The sequence below is a fragment of the Puma concolor genome, chromosome A2 (assembly GCF_028749965.1).
Source record: "Puma concolor isolate L17-30 chromosome A2, mPumCon1.1.hap2, whole genome shotgun sequence".
Taxonomy (NCBI): domain Eukaryota; kingdom Metazoa; phylum Chordata; class Mammalia; order Carnivora; family Felidae; genus Puma; species Puma concolor.
Genome location: NC_141668.1, coordinates 143513043 through 143536446, shown reverse-complemented (window position 1 = coordinate 143536446; position 23404 = coordinate 143513043). Strand labels below are relative to the sequence as shown.

The window sequence follows — 23404 nt, the reverse complement described above, 5'->3', positions numbered from 1 at the left end:
GAGACATGTTGACTGTGGCTGGCAGTAAGGCTGCAGAGCCTGCGGCACGTACAGGAGGCCCCATCTGGTCTCTAGAACAGAATACAAACAGCGACCCTTGATACGGTGGGGAGGGCAAGAAGGAAAATCTATACGTTTACGGGACATGAACTGCAAGCAATTGAGGGAATTCAATGAGGGAGGAGGGAGGATAGCTTTAGTATTTATGGATTTACAGGAAGAGAAATGCATTATGATATCTAGCAACCCCAGCCCAAAGGGAACTAACCACACAATTAAAAAAAAAAAAAAAAAAAAAAAGTCCACATTCAAGGACCTGGCCCTGCAAAGGAAAACAAGCTAAAAAAGGAAATTTGGGCTTTAATAATACAAATATTCACAAAGAGCAGGAGAGAAAATTCAATAAACCTTGTGGAACACAGAATCACATTTGACTCCTCTAGACTCTCGTAACTGCACAGAAACTTAACAATATAGCTAATATTCGACCCCTTCATCTGGGCCAGGGACAGCCTATGCATTTTACATCCATTAACTCCCATGATGCACATAACGATCCCATGATGTAGATACTATTACCCCATTTTAAGCATGAGGCAACTAAGGGAAAGACAGATTAAATAAATCCTAGGGTCTGCTCCTAGTAAGGAGGGAGCTAGGATTCACACCTAGGCATGAGTGGTTACTGCTTCCCAGGGTTCCAAATCACCCTCACCTTTAAGAAATAAAGCCCACATCTTTGGTTTCTTTCTGAGTGATGATTAAAGCATAAATAGCTGAAAAAAAGGGAGAAGCTATAGCTGAGACACAGGAGTGGGGAAGCACAATTAGAGGGTTCAGAGGAGCAGTTCACAAAATGTGTGGTCTACATACCCCTTTAACTGTTGAAAAGTTTTGATGTTATAAAATAATTAGGTTGTGGAGATGAAAAGTATAGCATAGGGAATATAGTCAGTAATAACCCTGCATGGTGACAGATGGTAACCACTTATTGTGGTGAGCATAATGCACAGAATTTTCAGTTCCCTATATTGTACAACTGAAACTAACACAACATTGTATTACCTGTCAACCATACTTTCACGTACCAAAAAAAGTATTGATGATACCAAGTATCTCATGCTTATGATGATTATATCTCCTGATACCTCGTTAGGAATTAGAACTGAGAAAATTTTAAATATTTAATGGTTTACTTAAAATAACGAACTTACAACATGTTAACACAAATCAATATTTTATGATAATCATATTTTTTGAAATAAAAAAATACTAGCATAAAGAGTGGCAGTGTTTTACAGTTTTGCAAAGCTCTCATGAATGGCTTGATAAAAGACAAATACATTCTCATTTGTAGTTCTGCTTTCTATCTGCCATGATAGGTCTTCTGGTCTAAGTGTAGGAAGAAAAGTTGGTCTCATACAGATAATGTAGTTGAAGAAGGAAAGACCTCACAGGTTCCCTGAAAGGCCTCAGGGACACTGGCGGCCCCAAAACCACTGGTTTAGAGCATGGACACTGCAGTTAGAACATTTGGGTTTGAAACCTGACTTTGCCACTTAATACATGCTTGATCTGAATTAATTAAGCTTTGAATATCTTATTCCTTTACCTATAAAACAGAGGCACTCAGTACCTGTCTCATAGAATTGCTTATGAGTATTAACATTTTTCAAATACTTAGACAAATTTTCAAGGCATATATCAATGTTACATGAGTAATGTTAAATAAGTTCTAAAATAATCACTTGGTTTTACAAGCAGAATCTCTGTCATGGGTTGGCATCTTTATACTGAATTTTATATTCCCACAGCTGGGACAACAACAAGGATTTCTTTAGCAGGAGTGAACATTCATGGAATCATATCCATGTTATAATAGGAATCCCAGTAAACTGAGAATGGAGTTCAGATACATACTTTGACAGCCTGAGAGAAGGAAAAAAAAAAAATCATTGGAATCTCCACTTTCAGAGGATGACAGCATCCTACCTTCAAAACGCTTCCATGTTCAAAGTCACACCAGACAGTGGTAATTCTTTCAGGTAATGTGTGTTCAGTTTTGTCTATAAAAACATGTCAGGGGAGCACCTGGGTGGCTCAGTCAACTGAGCTCGACTTCGGCTCAGGTCATGATCTCACAATTCTTGAGCGGGAGCCCTACATAGGATCACTCCTGTCAGCCTGTTAGTGCAGAGCCTGCTTCGGATCCTCTGTCTCCCTCTCTCTCTGCCCCTCCCCAACTTGTGCGCGCTCTCTCTCTCTCTCTCTCTCTCAAAAATAAATAAACATTAAAAAATTTAAAAAACATGCCAGGAAGTGATTAAGCTGACCCATTCAGACAGGTTTTAATGACCAAAAAGTGGTAAATGGTTAAGAACAATCAAGAGTTAATATTACAGAGAGATCTTAAAATTTCTCATCACAGAAAAAAAAGTACGTGTGGTGAGAATGATCACTAAACTTACATGGTAATCATTTTGTAATATATCCCTATATCAAATCATTATGTTCTATACCTAAAACGAATACAATGTTATATGTCAATTATATTTCAATTTAAAGGCCAATAATTATATGTCCAGTTTAGGTTAAATATATTTCTATATGGACAAATTTCTATTTATTTTATTCCTAAAAACTGATAAAGGTCATTCAGGAGATGGTCTAAGAACTGAAAACAGAATGAAGAATTTATTATGGGTACCTTTTCCTACTTGTATCACTTCTCTACATGGTGTAATTTTGATTAAATGTATAAATCTTCCATTCAATTCCATCAAACCTCCCACATCTTCTTAGATTTTGCCCTCCACTTCATTCAATATCCTCAGTTTTCGTTTTTTTGTTTTTTTCCGAAGACTATCAGAATCCTAGAAAATGGGTTATTTCCCCTGCTTCTCTACATTTACCTCACTAGGGCCACAGGCCGATGACCTACTTGTATGGCTATAGTTTTTCTTGTTGTTGTTGTTCATCAATAGTCAAAGGATGATCTTCAGCTTAATGAAATAATCTGGCTGATTAGGAATTGCCATGTAGGCTTTAATTATTTTCAAGGAATTACAGTATTATAGAATGCATTCCATATAGTTACATTAAGCATAATCTAGAACACAAAACAACACTGTAATATATTGAATGTAAGATCTCTGGTGACTCAGGAGACACGTGACAAAAGTACCACATTCCCCAAGATCTACCTTTTTCATATTACCTTCAGCCAGGAAATATGTAAAAGCGGCAATTAATAATAGAAAGACCAATGTAAGAGTTTAACAAAGAAACATACACGTATTATTATTGTAAGAATGCGAAAGCACATCTCTGCTTCCAGAACAACCACCTGCTTCATTGCTACCCACCCTGTAGTCTCTTCACTTATAATTCGAGAAAAGCATTCATCTGCCTCCTTCAAAGTGATGCCAGGAACATAGAGTGAATTTTTTAAAGCCTGTCTATGAAGTGCTATGAGCTTGGTGATAGCTGACGAAAGAAAGAGAAAAACCTTAAAAAAAAAAAAAGAAAAGAAAATATTTAACTGATCTCAGGATAGAAAGACTTTGTAAGCCTAAAAGAACTGGAGAAACTCACTAATGATAAAGCTGATAAGCTTAACTATGACAAAAGATTAAAATGTATGTTACTAACATCATAAGCAAACTAAAGAAGAGATCAAAATAAGAATAATATTTGCAATGAATACGACAGGCAGAGAGTTAATTCCTAGAAGACTTAAAACTTCAATAGAAAAAGGAGCAAAGGATATTAACAAATAATTAACTATGAAAATAATTCATAGATACATTTAAAAGTTCACCCTGCTATCGATTAGGTGGAAATAATGACATAGATAAATCTTTAACTTGGCAAAGGTTAGGACACATTCAAAAATCTTAAATGCTTAAAGTTGATGAGGGTATACAGTCAGATGTATGTTGCTTGTGTATTGCTGATGTAAAACACATTTGGAAATATTTGTCAATTTAAACAATGCATAACATTTTATCAAATGATCCTAGTTTAAGAAGTTTATCAGGAATGGAACCAAAGATCCTTTATCAAAACATTCATGATACAGTTTGAATAGTGAACACTAAATTATAATAGATCCATATAGTGTAATATTCCACCATTAGAACTCTCGGGGTAACATATATATTTAAAAATCAGAAAATGTCAACAATAGGTAAAAAAAAATCAGGTTATAAAGTTTTTTTCTTTTCTAGAGAAATGGATAAAAACAAAAAAAAAAGAAATAAACTGAAATTTTAGCAGGAATTATGTCTAGCTAATGAGATTATAGATGGTATACATTTTATATAATGGGAAAATATTCTTATAGTTAGAAAAAAATAAATGCAAGAATAAAAAACTTGTTACACTTGATCTAAACTATATAGACATAACTTAGACAAAACGTTTCTTCAGTCAGGCAATTCATTAGCTGGTTACTAAAAGATTACATTAAGAATACCAGATGCTTCTTTGACCATAAGCAACTCCTCCCCTTTCTAACATTTCAGTAGTACTAGAACTACATCAGTGCTGAGTATCTACTGTGTACTGATTATATCAGGAGATGAAGATGTGGGAGGCAAGAGAGATGATGAAAGGAGGGGGAAAAAAGGGACAGCTTCACTTGAAATTGAATAAAAGAGAAGCATGTGGTCCAGAAAGCCAGTCAGCCCAGACCCAAAGCTTTCCAGCATGTGTAGGTCGAGCACTGCAAAATGAAGGCCTATTGCTTATCAGCAAATTGTTAGCAATCTCATTACCCTGAGGGTTGCACAGAGATGCTACACTTAAAAAAAAAAAAAAAATCCATTAAAATTAGTTCAAAGATCAAGACACAAAGGTGGTGTGAGAGGGTCATTTTTCAGCGCTATGTGTGGAGAAAAGAGACTTGTACAGTAACTCCCGTTACAGTTAATGAGGGTTGAGCATCTAGAATGATTTAAACCCCCTGAGAATTTAATTTAAAACCACCATGGCAAAGCCACTCTCAGCCATGAATGAACCCCAGCTTCCCAGGCATTAAACACAGTAGAAAATAATATGTATTTTTCATCACACCACACAGAAAAAAGTAAAAAGGCTCACAGAACATCAAATTCCCATCAATTTAAAGGTTTATTTTTAATCCTGGGTACTATTTTAATGCCATTTTTAATTAAGTAGTTTAAAATTAGGTCTGGGTTATTTCAGTTGCTATGTGATATTCTTATACCCAGGAATCCAGAAAGTTTCTTTCAGTTTAAACTTCAGTTGACAAATTTAGGGCCACAATTAAATGATGTCCTTTACCCAAACCCAAGCCCTGGACCATCCTTCAAGTATCATGAAAATGGAAAGTAGAAAAACTATAATTATTATTATGCCATGCTCCCATAAGCCAAATCCATTCATTCATTCTTGTCTTCCACATCATCTGAATTTAGTATTCAACATAGTCCAGGAGGTGGGTTAGAGTTACATCTTTACTTTCACATGAAGAAACAAAACAAGGGGTGCCTGGGTGGCTGTCGGTTAAGTGTCCGACTTCAGTTCCGGTCATGATCTCACAGCTCTTGAGTTCGAGCTCAGAGCCTAGAGCCTGGAGCCTGCTTCGGATTCTGTGTCTCCCTCTCTCTCTGTTCCTCCCTGCTTATGCTCTGTCTCTGTCTCTCAAAAATAAATATATGTTAAAAAAGAATTAAAAAAAAAAAAAGATAAAATGACTTGACTAGGTTTCCCCAAATTGAACTAAAATCCAGTTCTCCAAATCCTCATCCAAAGCTGGCTGGTAGTTTTCACAAATATAAACAGCTCTGCACCCAAAGAGGGTAAAGGAAGCAACAGACACAGGGGTAGAACTCCTTCTCCCTGCATGTTCAACTCCAGAGACAGGACAAGAGCCTCGCTAATCATCACTAGTTACTGTTTCCACACCTTGAGTTCTATGGCAGGTCAGGAAAGGTCTCTGTGTGGAGGTGAGGACACAGGAACTGGAACCTAAAAGAGAACTGAGGAGGCACATGAAGGTCACAGGGAGGTACACTCCTGGTGGAGACAACAGCAGGTACAAAGACCTAGCAGGAGCAGCAAGTTGAATGAGGCAGGGGCCAGAAATCCAGGAGGCCAAGGTGAAGCCTGGAGGCTTTGTTCTAATTGAATGAAACAACCAGTGAAAGTTCTTAAAAGAAGAACCTGGTCTAATGCCTATATTAAAAAGACCATGCCTTGGGGCACCTGGGTGGCTCAGTCGGTTGGACGTCAGACTTTGGCTCAGGTCATGATCTCGCAGTCCGAGAGTTCGAGCCCCATGTCGGGCTCTGTGCTGACAGCTCAGGGCCTGGAGCCTGCTTCAGATCTGTGTCTCCCTTTCTCTGACCCTCCCCCGTTCATGCTCTCTCGGTCTCAAAAATAAATAAATGTTAAAAAAAAATTAAAAAAAAAAAAAAAAAGACCACGACTGCCACTATATGATGTTAAAGAGCAAGGGAGGGAGTGGTTGGAAGGCTTTGTGAACAAGGTACCTAGAGAGGATTGCCGTCCAGGCAAGATTCGGCAAGGGGGTGGGGGGGAGATAGTGAGTGGTAGACTCAGGATCTATTTCCAAGGGAGAACCTCCATGTGCACTGTAAGGATATTGTGAGAACACTGTCAATCACATATTCTAGCATCATCTCCTTGTGGAAGGATCTGAAGAAAATAGGACTCTCCTCTCTGGTGTTGCTCATGTTTTCGCATTTCCTGAGCAATCAGCCTATTTTTACCTCAAGGACAGATGCTCTTTCCTTCCTTTGGGATGGTGCCAGAAAACTCAGGGCGAACTTTGTGACCCATCTCTAGCAAGTATATGGAGAACTGTTACCCATTTCATCCACTAATTTCACTTTTGGCTTCATCTTACTTTCCTTATTTTCTTCCTGACTTTGGTTTGGTCTTATTTTTAAAGCACTTAATCTTGCTATACTTGATTAGTCAACTGAAGTCATTTTTCAGACATTCCAAGAAATAAACAAATGGACAATATAGCTTGACAATGTGTTGGTTGCTACACAAATAATCATAAACATAAAGGTTTTCTCAGAGGGATTCATCAGAGACTTATAAATAAGTACATGTGTAAGGAACCTATGTGTGTGTGAAGCCAAGAAGACAGGCTCATAAAAACTTGACTTAAGGAATCAGGAAATTGCACACAGACCTGCTCTACACCCAGAGAAAGCAACATGGTAACAAAATGTTGGAAATCAAAGCTTACCAGATGATGAGATATCAAATCCTATGTTAATTCCTGACATTTAGGAGGATATAAAATACCACTTCAGACAGAGGGCTCAGCCAAGAAAGAACGCATTTTATCAGCCTGGCTAGAATCCACATGGAAATCTAGAAAAACTGTGATGGGGGCAGGGGTGGGCAGGGGAGGTGGGTGGGGTATTTTTTCACGCTCAAACCACCTGTTACTTTTCTCTTTTCCAGAGCCGGCCACTTTGGAATGATAAATGTTAACGATGCATCCAAGTGTGAGTGTGTACACATGTGCAGGTGAGTATAAAATCTAGGTCAACACTCTCTTAACCACTACACAGCATTGCCTGGTGTGAGAATTTATCAAATTGGTCCACTTGTTAAATGAGAACTCTGGTCCCTCCCACCCCCCCCCTTTTTTTTTTTTTATTTGCTTTAAAGCTAAAAATTCCAAATAATCAATAACCAGAGTTACTCATTTAACAAATATTTACTGAATGCCTGCCATGCCCCAGGGACACTCCTAGGCCGTGAGGACACAGTCTTGAACAAACTAGACAGCAATGCCTGCCTGCCCTTGTGGATGTCCCATTTCCAGTGAGCCTGTGACACCAGTAAGTTATAAAGTTACAATATTAATGCTACAGAAAAAAAAAAAGAAAGAAGCCAGAGAGGTGTTGCAATGTTAAATAACAGCAAAGGGAAGGCAGTCCTGAGAAGGTGACGTTTGCATACAACTTGAATAAAGGTCTGAAGGAGATAAAACAGCATGGCGTACATTCATCAGGGGGAAGAGCGTTCCAAGAACAGTTGGTTCAAGCGCTGTGAGGCAGGACTGTGCTTAGAATATTCAATGAACAACAAGGAAGTGGGTATGGAAGGAGCGGAGTGAGTGTGGAAAGGAGATCAGTCTCCTGTGGCTGCTGTAACAAATTACCACAAACTGGTAGCTGAAAACAAAAGAAACGGACTCTCTAGCTATTTTGGAAGTCAGAAGTCTGAAATCAAGGTGTTGGCAGTTCCGGGGGAGAACCTGTTCTTCGCCTCACCCAGCTTCCGGTGGCCACCAACATCCCTTGATTTCTACCACACCACTCTTCCCTCTGCCTCCCTGGTCACGTTAATGCTTCCTCTGCTCTGTGCAGTCCCCACCCTTGTGTCACTAAGGACGTGTGCCACTGGATTTAGGACAGGTGCCACCCTAAAGATGATCTTATTTCAAAATTCTTAACTGCATTTCCTCTGCAAAGACCCTTTTCCAAGTAAGGTAATATTCACTGGTTTAGGAGATTAAGACAGACATACCATTTGGAGGTCACCATTGAAATCACTAAAGGATGATGACAGTAGATGAAACCAAAGGATAATGGTTGGTGGTGGGGGACAGATGGAAGACTCATGTAGGAATCTTGTAGATCATTGTGTAACTGACTTTAGTTGGAAGCAAACAGGAAGCCATAAGCAGAGACGTGACACGGATTCAAGATGTTTAATAGGCTCATTCTGGCTGTTATCATGTAGAACAGTCCAGTAGCATTCAACCCTTAGACTGATACTTCAGATCAAGAGTGTACCATATTAAGACTAGAATTGAAAAACAGAAGGAATAAAACTTGGCATATAGCAAGCCTTCACTGGCTAATTAAGGACACTCTGAAAATCCCCTACCAATCCCATCAGACATACCTGTTAAGTAATTGAATGCTCTTTTACCTAATCAACCTGTTTTGAAACAAGAGTAATATTTTCCCATAAATATTTCTTAACCATCTACTATACTCAAGATTCTGTTCCTAGGAATTAAGGCCATCAACAGATCACATACTACTATCTAACATGGTATTAACTGATAAATCACCTTTTTTAAAGATTTATGTTACCACTTTACTTGTGTCAACAGTGACTGAAGAATCTCAACTCTGGTTGGGGTGGGGCGGGCAAAGACGTGTTGTGCTCATATTCCTTGTTATTGCTCTTCTAATCATGCTACATAGAATCCCTTCCCAGACCCTTAGCAAGGTTTTGGCAGAATCTGTAACTCTGCACTCACTTTTCAGAATTAAAAGTATCTGTCCAGTCTCAGATTAAGGACAGGCTTGAGCGGCAACCTTGACTACTTTGAGCTGTCTTCCAACTTTTTCCCCATTCTGGGGCTGAGCTACTCTGATTTTAGAGGCAGCATGGTCTTAGGTAACTGGTTGTCAGCAGGTAAAAGGCTGGTATCCCGAGTCTAGCTCCAGTTCCATCTGGTGGGAGCTTTTGCAAATATATGGGTCTCAACATAGTTCAAAGCTGATTTTTTTTTTTCTGGAAAGGTATTCAAGCTCTACTGTCACTTTATCTGCTTCTGAGGGTCCATTCAAAAAAGGACAGCATGTCTTTAAAACACTGTCAGTGGTATATGACCCAGTCACATTTCTCGACAGGTCAGTGCCTCAGTTATGCCAATATCTACCTGAGCACCCTTGTGGCACATGCCCACTACTTTGGCATTCATGGTTCTGTGCAGGACCAAGGGACCTGCTGAATTGCTTATATGTTTCTTCCAAGGGCTCCAGACAACAGGGGTGTGGTAGAAAAGCTGTTTCCATCTTCTTCTCAGGAATATTACTCCTCAATCCCTTTTTTCCCTTCTACTATAGGCCATTCCAAAAAGGCTCTTCCCATCCTTGCCCCATTCAGAAGCAAATGAGAGGCAGGCACAGGTCTGTGCTCATGTGTAATCCCAAACTCTATAGAGTAGATGGGAAGTTCTCCTAAGGAGCCTATCCTGTACCTGTACCACACTCCTATCCCATAGCAGTTGTCTCTATAGCCTGCAGGTTCCATAGCTCAGCATCCAGCCAGGGAACAAAATGGCAGCACCCTTTTGTTGAAATCATCCAGCTCGGTTCTTTGAGCTACATTCTGCTCATGACTTTCATGGGCAGTAAGAGTCATCTAGAGGGAGAAGAGTCCTCTGGAATTCTTCATTCCATCTGGCTGTATCTTTCCCCTCACTGATTCTCCTCATACATAGTCTGGCAGCATGGAAGTGTGGCTCAACATGGTAGGTCTGGTTCTGCTGCTACCCCTTCGTAAAGTGAGTGTGGCTCTCTCTCATATATGAGTAGCTCTCCAGGAAGATTGTCAGCCTCCCTGTTTGGGCTCTAGTTGCTCATCTTCTAGGACAATGTGAAAAGTCTCAGTGAATGTCTGTTCTATTCCTGAATTTCAATGACTTTACCGAAGATACAGCTCCATGAGAAAAAAGCTTCTAGGGGTCATTTGGTTTCCAAACAGAATAGAAAATACTAACTAGTATTCTACCCGTCTGCATGAGAAACACTCTAAAGATTTTAATGTAATTTCTGTTGATTTATTTTATCCTGACATATCTTATTTAACAAATTTTAAAGCAATCATCTTTGGTGAATGGAAAGGGATCGTGGTTTACTGTTAAAGTATTAGCACTCAACAGATAAGTCTTAGTTCCTACAAATCTGTTGAACTGGAAATAAATCTTAAAGATGAAAAGATCTCTTGATAAGTACAGCCATTTCAAAAGCTATTAGAAAACAGAATAATTAGAGAGCCAGATGAGTTTTGCTCCTCCTGGACTCATTTTACCTAGGAGCAAAATACAGCTAAACAAGCTAGACCACCTGTCCTCCCACACCAGCACTGCAGAATTCACCAAGGTTAGTCCTATTCTTAAATGATAATGATGATTACACCTAAACAACAAAGCCACCAAAATGTCAGTGAGAAATACAAGCGGCAGAGAATACATTTACAACAACATAGCCATAGAAAGGAGGAGTAATAGGGAAGGTTTTAGACTCTGGGGAAAATAACTCCTTACAGCACCTAACCAATGATACAAAAAGGTTTGCTGCTCATGGGATGGCAGCTAGAGGGGGTGGAGAGAAGGACACAGTGAGGCTCAAGAGTCCCAGGTGAAGTCCTCACTTCCATCTAGTAGAACCACCATTGGCCTGAGACTCAACCTTCCCATTTCAACTGCTCATTGGTCAACAAGGACAAAACAAAGTAGCAACTCCAAAAATGCATTACTCATCATAATTTATTATTTTAGTTTAATTAATTTCCAAAATATTTTTAACAAAAGATATTAGGAAGTTGTATATGTGTATATACACTTTTTTTTTTTAATTTTTTTTCAACGTTTATTTATTTTTGGGACAGAGAGAGACAGAGCATGAACGGGGGAGGGGCACAGAGAGAGGGAGACACAGAATCGGAAACAGGCTCCAGGCTCTGAGCCATCAGCCCAGAGCCCGACGCGGGGCTCGAACTCCCAGGCCGCGAGATAGTGACCTGGCTGAAGTCGGACGCTTAACCGACTGCGCCACCCAGGCGCCCCTATATACACTTTTCACCCCTACTACAAATGCACACAGGAGAAATAGGACACTATCTCAGTCTCCTCCTGCTATAGGTTAAGCTTTACCCTAAATTGTTCTTAGAGAACTGCCAGGTCATGTAAGGAACGTGGTCATTTGAAATAAAGAACTCTGTTTTCCCGTTTTGTTTTTAGAATAGTTTTTTTTAATGTTTACTTATTTTTAATGTGTTATTCATTTTTTTGAGACAGAGACAGAGACAGAGCATGAGCAGGGGAGGGGCAGAGAGAGTGGGAGACACAGAATCCAAAGCAGGCTCCAGGCTCTGAGCTGTCAGCACAGAGCTCGACATGGGACTCCAACTCACAATTTGTCAGATCGTGACATGAGCCCAAGTCAGATGCCTAACTGACTGAGCCACCCAGGTCCCCCTTATGTATTTATTTTTGAGGGATAGAGAGCACATAGGCAAATGAGGTAGGAGCAGAGAGAGAGGGAAAGAGAGAATCGGAAGCAGGCGTGGCTCTGTCAATGCAGAGCCCAACGGGGCTCAGCCTCACAAACTGTGAGATCATAACCTGAGCCAAAATCGAGTTGGATGCTCAACGGACTGAGCTACCCAGATGCCCCTGAATTCTGTTGTTTTTAATTTATTGGTAAACCTGTGATTCTGCTGGACTCAATGGTATTGAAGAACAAATATCAGGTTTGAGTCAAAGGGTCTAACAGCAGCTTCCTCCTATCAGTCTTCATCTCTCTACAACCAGGGCTGTCACTGAGACATGGCCACTGGCATGTCCATTCCTGTTATTAAACTCTCAAAACCCTTCTGTATGTACTATCCCCTGCATGTTGCTCCTTCCTCTTTGCCTCCTCCCCTGGGGCTCCCCAGACCTCTCCACAATACAGAAATTGATAGGTTGATGTTTGACACAGCAGAGAGTTTCCAAGAACTACCCTGACATTGGTCAGTGCCATGTGTCATACTAATTGTTTGCATATGAAAATCATGCCTCTGCCTAAGACATATCCACCCACATCCTGAGCGCCAACCGTGGCTACATCTAAGCCAAACCAAGACTCCTGAGGCACATTTAAAGCCTGTAGGAGAAATCCCAGGAAATAATTTAGAACACAAAACTAGTTCCAAGATCTACTATTGTAGAGAGTTCCTAGGATAAGGCCCATTTAGAATTTGTGCCCAAGAGCTATTTGCAAATTTATAGTTATTTTTTCAGTCAATTAGTCTGAGAGAAGAAATGGAAGCTAAGTAAATAAATTAGATCATTAATTTGCAATAAATATAAATTATGCTAATTCTAAAAATTGAACATATATACAAACTACATATATAATAAATGAGGAATATACATAAGACTCTATTAGCAAAAGAAAGCCATCTTGACTTATTGTGTTGTGGAAAATCCATGTTTATTCCTTCAATAGATTTTAACAGTTTTGATATGTGTATGAAAATATAGGATAAACATTAACTGCCTACTGATGTTCCAACAAATCTATTTTCATTCCAAATGGAAATTAGAATATATTTTGCATTATTTAAGTTAATTACGTGACATTTCTTATGAATAATGATGTATTATTTCATTCATTACTTCTAATTATGTTCTGTTACAAGTGTGAGGCTGGCAACACCGTGGCCAGCCTTTCCCTGTTCCTTACAATCTGATGGCTTGCATGGGAAGCAGGTCAAAAACATGCCTGGAATATAATGAACAGAGTTCAGTAATTGTTAACCGTGATGATTTAAAATTACCTGGGGAAAGTTTCACATAGAAACAAATAGAAATGGGAAATGGCTTGTCCTGTTATAGGATATTCATTTTTGCAACTAATATGAGAAATATTCAAAGTGTTATTTTAATACCTATAATTACCATCCTACCATTTGCTACAGCTGGAGATAGAGCACCCCTCATACTGTCCTCCCCCACCCCTCCCTGTGCTCACATACCAACAGAGTTCTATTTTATATCGACAGGCAGATTGTAAAGATATCTTTTTCTGGTGGTGAAAGTGATTCTATAGGCTTTGTGCAATTCTGAGAGAATGCAGCAACCTCCTAAAAGCTCTACTCAAAAAGCCAGTTGCATTTCCCTCCATTAATGCATAACCATGGTCAGACCTGCCCATTTCACCCCATTCACAGCAGGGCCTGAAGCTAGAAGGTAAATCCTATTATAAAGAAGAGGTCAAGGTGAAGGAAAATCACTCAGAAGAGGAGCCAAGTGAACCACAAGGCCACCATATGCATATCCTCATCAGCCAGCACTCAGCAAGGAGCCAGGGAGAGACCACTGACAGTAGGAAGAGGCCAGGATGAGGTCTAGAGACCAATCTGCACATGCTTTACATCCACCGCCTCATGGGTGAGTCACCTTGGTTTGAATGGGCCAGGACAAAGGGTATAAAATCCACACATTGTTTTCCATCCGATTTCAAACGTTCCCTGCACACATACAAAGCATCTATTAATTCCTTCAGTATCAGGTGCCAACAATCCATCATTGTGTCTACAATAAAAACAAAGACACCAGTCCCAGCTCCAGGAACGAAAAATAAACCTGGGGGAGGCAGAGCTTGGCAAGGAGCGTTCCTCTTTCTCCTCTGGTACCCAAGACAATTACTACCCACTGACCCTGCATGTAGCCTCAGAATCATCCTTAACACTGTGAGCTAATTACCAACCAAAGAAGTCGCATCTGAGATAAAATGCATTTGCTCTTTGTGCAGTAATTCTTCAGATGACCAGTCAAGACGGATGAGGGTCACACAAAGTTTGTCTTGCAATGAGGGTTGCCAAGATCATCTGTGGTGGGTTCTAGATGCTTGAAAAAAGAGATTAGTCAACTCAGTGAATGATAAAAGCATCCAAGAGTTTCCTTTGTCCCTGCTGACCGATGCCATCAAAGACTCTTTCTAGCTACCAACCCAAAGGTAGGTAAACATTTATACGGGAACCTTTCCCACAGAAACAGAATTGTTCTAACTGAACAACCACTGCCACATGCAGAATTCTTGAACACAATAACCTGCAAAATAAAGAAAAATATGACTGTAAGAAAACCAACTTGTCCCACTGCAGCTCAGGACAAAGGACAGCAAGATTGCCCTTGAATGTTTCTCCAAGAGTACTTTAAGCTAGCTAATACACGACAGGCATGCACGGGGGGGGGGGGGGGGGGGGGGGGGAGGGGGAAAGACACACTGAGGGAAATTTTAAGAAAGAAAAACTATCTTTAGTAATAAGGATATTAAAATAGTGCCTGTGCTTATTTTATTTGCACAGGAAGGTTTAAAAAGAAACTCTTTTGAGAAATGAAAGATCATCAGATCGCTAATAACTGCAGTTTCCTGAACAATTAAAGAAATTCACAAGATTACAACCTACTCAGGAAATGACAAATATTTCTGATTTTTATGGAAGAACTAAAAGGGCACTTTTATCTATAGCATCCATTCCGTAAGAAGCACTGTTAAGTAATGAAGCTATTTTTATTATTTGTTCATTTGCTTCAGGAGAACTCAACACGGCAATAGTCTAAAAACAGACAACTTCCCATTGCTTGCTTGGAAAGGTAAAATCGTATATTAAAAGACATTTGCCAGAGTTTTCTTTTTTACCTATTAAACTTGGACCTTAGAGAACAATTTCCATTGTGCCCAACTTTTGTTTCTAACATTCAGCAGAAATATCTTTCAAGGGACATAGTCTAATTCTTCACAAATGCACTTTATAAAGCTATCCTCAATGCATCATCCAAACAGTGTCTGCACTTGATAACATTCGGTGTGCAATGCTCCTGTTTGGAAAAACCTGCTCTTTTTAAAAACTGATCCAATAAACTGTTGACAAATGATTTGTATAATACAGTATGGCCAGCAAGCCAGGTTTATCTCTGTCATTACACACTGCATTCAACCCGTTCACAAACGTCGCCGTGTTCCCTTACGTTAGGGCCCCTTCTGCCATTCTGAATAGCAATCCAAAGATCAATACGCAGTCTGCTGAAAACACCAGGACATAACAAATGAATAATTTTACTTACCATAAAAGCCCCAGTCTCTAAATGGATTCCACTAATACTCAAATTCATTTTTCATGCTCAAGATGGGAGGGAGATGTAGCACAATGCAAGGGAACGGGGTACAGAGAAGTATTAACCATACTGGCTCAAATTTACTTAAGCCATGAACAATAGCCGGACTGCACTGAGGTCCATGAATAAAATGTTCACTACAGAATTCTTAAGATGCAATCTCCAAAATGATTCTGTTCTCTCACCAAGACACTCTGAAAAGCATTTTCCAGGAACAAGAAATTAATGGATTAAAGACATTCTGACATATCCTTCTAGAGTGTTGCACCACAGAGGCCAAAGCCTGTTCAATCAGCTTTAAACACTGTTTGCGACAAGCAGAAGTATTTGCTTTCGGTGGGGACAAGGAGGGATTCGAGTGGGTCTTTCGAGAATGAAGCCAATAGTCTTGCTTCAAAAGTTTACCTTTGGCCCCTGATCTAACAGTTCTTTTCCTCCTCTGAAAGGTATTAAAAAGTCAGTGAGCAAAGTCCTAAGAAAAAAAGGTTTGGGGAGAGGGAGCAAAATGTTAGAGAGAACACAAGTTCAAAGATGACATTTACAAGTCTCATGAATGGCACATTCCCCAAAGGCCACCTGAATACTCTTTAAAAAGAAAATCATCATAAATACAAAATAATAATTTCCCATTTATGTAAAGATGCCAATATACTGCCCTTAAAATACAGACTTGTCCATTGAAAACTAACAGGCAAAAAAAAATCTTTTTCCATCGGCCATCAATTCATTCACCACTTTTAGACTTAACTGTACCCTTGTAACACAGACATGTAAACAAGATTCCAACTGACAAAGCAGGAGGGGAAAGTTGGAAAAAATATAGCTTTAATAGGATACTATAAGTTCTGGAATAAAATGGGAACAAGATTTGGCTGGTGCTTGGGCATACTGAAAAGGCAGGATTTCCATGGACCCTTGTTGTCCCGCTCCATCAATCGAAATGATCCATATGCTCCTGATGATTACAGCTTCACTTAAAATTCAGACAGGATAGTACTTTGGATGCTGAGGAAAAAGACGTGTAAGAGCTCCTGCCCCACCCCTTTCCAGGAACGAAGGACTCGGCACAGAGACAAACAAGAATGCACATAGTTCTGACACGAGGCAGACTGGGTAAGTGTTTGGCCCAATGCCTGGAACAGAGCAGGAGCTCTGTAATAAACTGCTGCATGAATCGACATGCAAATAAGGAGTCAAGGGTCACAGAGAGGACCACACATTTACTTCCTGAGAGGGCAAGGCGGGTATCAAAACATTTTAGTTGAAACAAAAAAGGATGGGTAGGATCTCATCTCGAAGAGAAAGGCAGGGTAAAGGTGGCCAGGGGTGGGGAACATGGTGAAAGGAAATACAACACCTGTTTAGGAAATAGTTGTAAAGGGGGAAGGTTGAGTCAAGATAGTGAAAATCTTTTAGGGGCGCCTGGGTGACTCAGTCGGTTAAGTGTCCGACTTCAGCTCAGGTCATGATCTCACGGTCCGTCAGTTCAAGCCCCGCGTCGGGCTCTGTGCTGACAGCTCAGAGCCTGGAGCCTGCTTCGGGTTCTGTGTTTCCCTCTCTCTCTCTGTCTCTCTGCCCCTTGACCAACTCATGCTCTCTCTCTCAGAAATAAATAAACATTAAAAATGAAAAAAAAAAAAAGAATAGTGAAAATCTTTTAAGATTATGCTAAAGAGTTTGGACTTTCTCCTTAAAAAAAAAAAAAAAAAAAAAAAAACATTCATTATATTCACTAGTAGTTTGGAAGGGACTAGGAAGGAGAAAGATAGGATTGGGAGCCATGGTCTGAATGATGTGTGGGCTGGAGAGAAGTCCAGGAGCAGGGAGGGTTCAAGATGCTGTACGAGTTAGGACACCCACACCAAGGGGCTCATCTAGGGCAGACAGAACAGAGCACTGGGGGAAGATTAAAGCCTGCTGCAGACATCTCACCATTTATTTTATGAAATGTGAGTGGGCAGAGCTATCCACAGCTTCAATTCCCAAATCACAAGACAAAAGAATATCGCTTTCTGCAGGCGAATGAGTAACGTATTAAGATTCTTCTCACCGTTGTCACCTAGCCGAGTTTACAAAGGTAAAGTAAAAAAATTAAAAAAAATCACAAAATCATCATATAAAAAGGATTGTCTGAATACATTATCTACTGGTCCTGAGACCCCTTTCAACCCTGCAGATATGAAATGCCTCACTCAATATACAGATTATAAAAATGTCCTGGTTCTGTTATCCTCAGAAAGGGTCGGCTCCTTCTTGCTACCTTCCAAGCAAACTGAGGTTTGCTCACTTTAATGCGACGTCCCTCGTGTCCCTGGCATTTACTCAAAGATAGGAGAACTGACCAGGACCCATTTCCAAAACAGCAGCTCCAGTGCCATCTGGAAAAAGACTAGTCATCATTTACTAACGGCTCACTATTCAGCTTGTGCATTTTCCTAGAGGCAGACACCTCAACTGAAGTACAAGCATGTCAATGACCTATATCTTGCATCACACCTGACAAAATTTGTTAAAAAGACCATGAAAATCAAGTTTTCTACTATCAAGATATGAGTTAAAAAAATTACAAAGCTAAATTCATTCTATTATTAACCATTAAAAAAGCAGTACAACTGTGCAACCTTCCAGGGCAAGGTATTAAAATTTGTTCATCTAAAATCACATTTTCATCCCAGGTCCCCTCTTTGATAGAAGATAAAAGTCAATTAAAGCTGGCACTCAAAGAGATATGGCATTTCAACCATATTCTTTTGACACCAGAATGCTCAACCATTAAAAAAAAAATCCACAGAGGAAAAAGACAACCACAAACTTGCAGCAGAATCAAACGAAAAAATAAAATGCTTCTGTCATTTTAAGAACTTCAAAGTCTCTTAGAAGAACTCCATATAAAATTGACATACAGCTTGAAAATTTTTCTTTTTTTATAGGACTTTCCTGAACCATTCCAGCTTTTATTTTTACTTCAGTAGACAAGAAATGATATTTTTAAATATTTACCATTTATAATTTAGACTATGTTTATAAATTTAAAGGTAAATATCAAGAAGTAATTTGTATTAGTTTATTGCTGTTATCATTAGTTTTATAAATGTACATAATTTATTTAGTCAAAATTAAATTCAAGGAATCCGGGTGTCTACCATAAAATCACAATTCTCTTTTGGTGCTTTTTTTCTTATTTGTGTTTTTTTTCAATGTTACATCAGGTATATGGCCCAGAAAGGAGATTATTCCTGAAGTTCTCACACACTTTGAAAATTCCCATAGGGGAAAAAAATTATACACACACACACACACACACACACACACACACACACACATATACACACACACACAATTTTAATTTACTCTGGAAAAAAAATCTTGAGATACTTATAGATTAAAAATTACAGAGACATTTATTTCAAAGTAAAATCATGTCTTAGTGTGGAAAATGTTTATTATCTTAAAATATGAAATTTTATACTTTATTGCCCTCTGCATAGTAAATTAAATTAGAGGGAAAGAGAAAAAAATAACTCTAAAGCATCAGTACAAAAGTCATTTGCACACAGTCACGAGTGACACTCTAAGCAAACACAAAAATAACTCCAGAACATTTCACCAATTCCTGCTGCTCCCGCTGCAAAGAATAAAGCTTCCAATGAAGTCAGCAGCAGGAAAGACAACAAGTCAATGGTCAGAGAGAAATAAAACTCTACCACCAATGATACTGGATGACCATCCAGAAGCTGGGATGCTCTCCAAGACAAAAAAAAATGCTATTTCAGATCCTAAAATGAAAATGACTATTTTGTTAAGTATATTGAGGTATATGAATTTGCTAGAATGATCCCTAAAAGGTAAAGACACCAAGTCAATCACAAATCCTTAGGTAATACCTTATTTCCACATCACAAAAGTGCCAGCCAATCTCTATCTTACTATTAAGATTTGCTACTGATAACTGAAAACAAAGTACCCATGATATTCACTAGGCCCACTTTAGAAGCACCTATTTATTTACACAGCTACTATAGTGAAAAGGTCAAGTAAAAATTCACCTCCAAAGCCACGGTTGCTAAGCAACTCTTTTCAGAAAGTTCTGCAACATTGATCAAGCATATTACTGGTGCCACCAACTGGATTCGGAATAAATGCAACATCTTACCTGGTTTCTCCAAAGGGGGAGGAAGGCGGAGCCCTTTTCTTTTTCAGACCGACATTGGAAGCCAATGCTGCAATCCTCTGGTCTGTTAAGTTCAGAGGCATTTTATTTTTCCTCTCTTAAAACAAAACAAAACAAAACAAAAAGGATACGTCCTGGTACCACAGGTTTCCTGTTCACAAGAGCAAAGGACAGTTCTGTTTTGAGAAAAACCACAGAGGGCTTGATGAGGTGTTGGCCAAATCTGAATGACATTTCCTCACGGTTGAAACCTGAAAAAGAAGATGATTTAGGAAATGAGAATTTGTAAAATTCAGATGAGAAATTCAGATTATATACAACTCTAAAAAAAGCAAATTCCAATACTACAGATTGTTAGTTGCAAAGTAGAAATCACTGAAGCTGTTCCCCATTTAAGTCCACTAAGATGGATTCTAGGCAAATCCTCCTAAAATACTCTCCTCTCCTTACCCAGTGTTGCCTTGATTGTTTTTAAGCAGAAGCTCGCACAAGGACAAGAAAACAGTCTTCTTAAATCCCTCTGTAATTCAAGTCGTCACCTTAACCCAAAGTTACTAGGTTCCGCCTGTCAGGTTATTTTTATCCATTCATTTCATCATTTTTGCTAAGCTGAAATTTTTAATTGTTAAGCATGGACTATAAACCATTTAATTCTTAAATGCTTTTCTCAAATGGTTTCATCTTTATTTATGTAAAAGCAATTTAGAAAAGGTACAAACACCGTTTGACCTTGCCTAAAACTACCAAAACATGAGCACTTCCAAAGAACTATTCTAGTAAAAATTCCAAAATTGAAGGCAAAATTTTTGAGAAAAAAGAAATAGCATAACAGACTTCAAGAGGAGAACAATTCCTGGTTAATGCAGGTTGTGAAATATTTCATATTCTCTTTTTTGGGGGGGGGAGTCATGGGAGTGGAATATGACTGAATCAGTATGTGGTGCTTAGCATTTGGGTACCAAGTAAGGGTTTTCCATCATTCCTATGCTTATGCATGGCAACGTTACTTCCCGAGTAACTAAGACCCTCCTTGGAAAACCACTCATTTTCCAATTCAGAAACTATCCTCCTATAAATCTGTGAGAATAGATCAATCCATGGGAAACCAGAAGATTACAAAACAGACAATGTCAGTAAATGGTTGACTATTTTACAAAGCATACCAACAAATGTACAACTGTTTAATGATCCTCATGTTCTCAAAGACTCAAAAGATACAGAGGGCCATGCAAATGTCATCTACTATCATCTAGAAGTGCCCACATGGCAAGAACCTAACACATGTCAGGGACTAAGACATAAAAGAGAAGGTTTGCCTCAAAGATACAATACTGGTTTTCAGAACATTTACAACTAGCTAATAAAAATGACAGGCCAATGAGGATATTGAAAACCAGTGTACCCAGTGGTTCTTAAAGTGTGTTTCCTGGACCAGTAACACCAGCATCACCTGGGAACTACTTAGAAATGTAAATTCTGAATTCCTACTCTGGACCTACCAAAGCAGAAACTCTGGGAAAGGGCCAAGCAATCTATGCTTGAGTAAGCTGCCCAAAGGATTGAGAACCATGATCAAACCCAACTATTCTCCCAATCCTTGGGTCCTTCCCTACAGAATCTTGGCCAACTAACTGGCTAGACTATGCATGAATATACCCAGTGATGGGAAGTTCACTATTCATTGCTTCTAAGACAATCAATTCCAGCCATTACATAGTTGCCCTTCCTCCAAGTCTATTTGTTTGTCATGAATTCATGCCTTGGAGAGGATGTAATACGTATCGTGCTAGTGGCAGTGCTTCAGATATTTAGAGTTAACCTTTTTTCATTTCCCCCACAATTTTTTAAATAAACATGGCATTTCATTTCAGTCATTCTGCAAACAGCATTGATTCAATTCCACTACAGCTCTTGGTGTGTCTTATGATTATTATTAACCTTACTTGGTTTTTGCTGGGGGTGGGGGGAAGGTTGCCTGCCTAGCATCTACTTTCTGTATTTCTGTCCATACCATCCTGATTTTTCTTTGGGTAATACCCCCCCCACCATATTCTGTTTGTGGGGCTATTCCCACTGCTTGACTCTAGGGACAGGAAAGTGATTCAGGCATCCTTAGGCTTCTGTCACATGGCTGGTTCAAAAGCAGACACAGGACAAAACACGAGCCTCTGAAAAAAAAGGAGATCCACAAGAAGATTACTGCTGATGCTAAAGGGAAGAACTTTCTTTCTGCTGAGTTGCCAATCTGCTCACATGAACCAAAACAACTAAAAGTTACACTAAAAAGAGTCCACCTGACATCCAGAGAGGTGGGCAGAGCCAAGATAGAGAGACCCATACCTAGTGACATTGTTTGAGAAGCTGGATCTAACAATGCTGTTAGGACTAATGTGCCCAGACTTTGTTTCCTCTAAAGGATGATTGTACAGAATTGACTTCAGCACAGGCTCTAGTTGATAAGCCCCTACTTAGAGTCCATGAAAAACTCTTCATTTGGTTTTCATTTTTCTCATCATTTCTCCTTCATCCTCTATGCCCAGTTCCATTCTTTCAACCACAGAGCTTCACTTTTTCATGATCAATGTATTGTTTATAATCTTAATTGCATTTTTATAAATATTGCCATGTCAAAAATACATAGGGCTCCTGCATGTTTTTTTTTTAATTTGTATATAAATCATATCATGCTTTAAATGTCACTCTGCCTTTTTTTTTTTCCCCTCAACACTGTTTTAGACACTCATTCATGGTGCTCTAGGTACGCGTAATTCATTCCTTCCCAATGCCTATTCCCTCTCACTGGATTACATTGTAGTTTTCCCTCTAGTGCCAAAGGACTAGCTAATCTCCAATCTTGAACCACAAATATCACAGATGACCACCCTTACATAGATTTCCCTGGGTATCTAGGCTAGAGTCCCATTATTTGGTTTTAATATTTAGATTTTCTAAAATAGAAGCACCAGTCTGCATTCCCAGCATCAGTATGTTTAGTCTTCTATTTACTCACATTCTTGCCGGCACTTGAGAGTATCTGATTAGGTAGCTTTTACTGGTATGATAGACAAAATGGAATCCTTTACTTTTGTCTCTAGTGTGGTATGTATAAGTACATATTTCTCCTTCTTGAATTGCCAATTCATACTTTGCCCTTCTGTAGTGGTTTCCTCCTTTCTATTTTCTGATTTTTCAGAGCCCCCTGTATATTTAAATATGGATCTTGGCCTATTAAACATGACAATTATATTCTCACCATCTGTTAGTTTTCCTATCATATGATACATTAAATAGGAAGCATTCATTTTGATGTATTGATCAATTTTCTTTTTATGGTTGTGTCCTGTGAATCTTATGTAACAAACCTGTCTCCACTATAAGGTTACCAAAATAATATCTTAGATTTTTGTCTATCAGCTTCATAGTTTTAACAGGTATTTAATCTACTTGAAACTTTGCTTCTGGTATAAAATATGAAAATGGTTTAATTTTTTCCTTTTGTGAAACAGTTTCCGAACACCAATTGCTGG

The 23404-nt window shown here is 39.1% G+C and overlaps 1 protein-coding gene across 11 annotated transcripts in view; it reads right to left on the bottom strand.

The window, feature by feature from the left end:
• FHIT (fragile histidine triad diadenosine triphosphatase) overlaps window positions 1–23404 on the bottom strand; it is a 1412849-nt gene that overhangs the window by 759813 nt on the left and 629632 nt on the right. For all 11 annotated transcript variants that reach the window (XM_086697744.1, XM_086697748.1, XM_086697743.1 and 8 more), the window contains one exon: window positions 20009–20128. In XM_086697744.1, the coding sequence (XP_086553870.1) occupies window positions 20009–20128 (120 nt within the window). The remainder of the gene's footprint in view (window positions 1–20008; window positions 20129–23404) is intronic.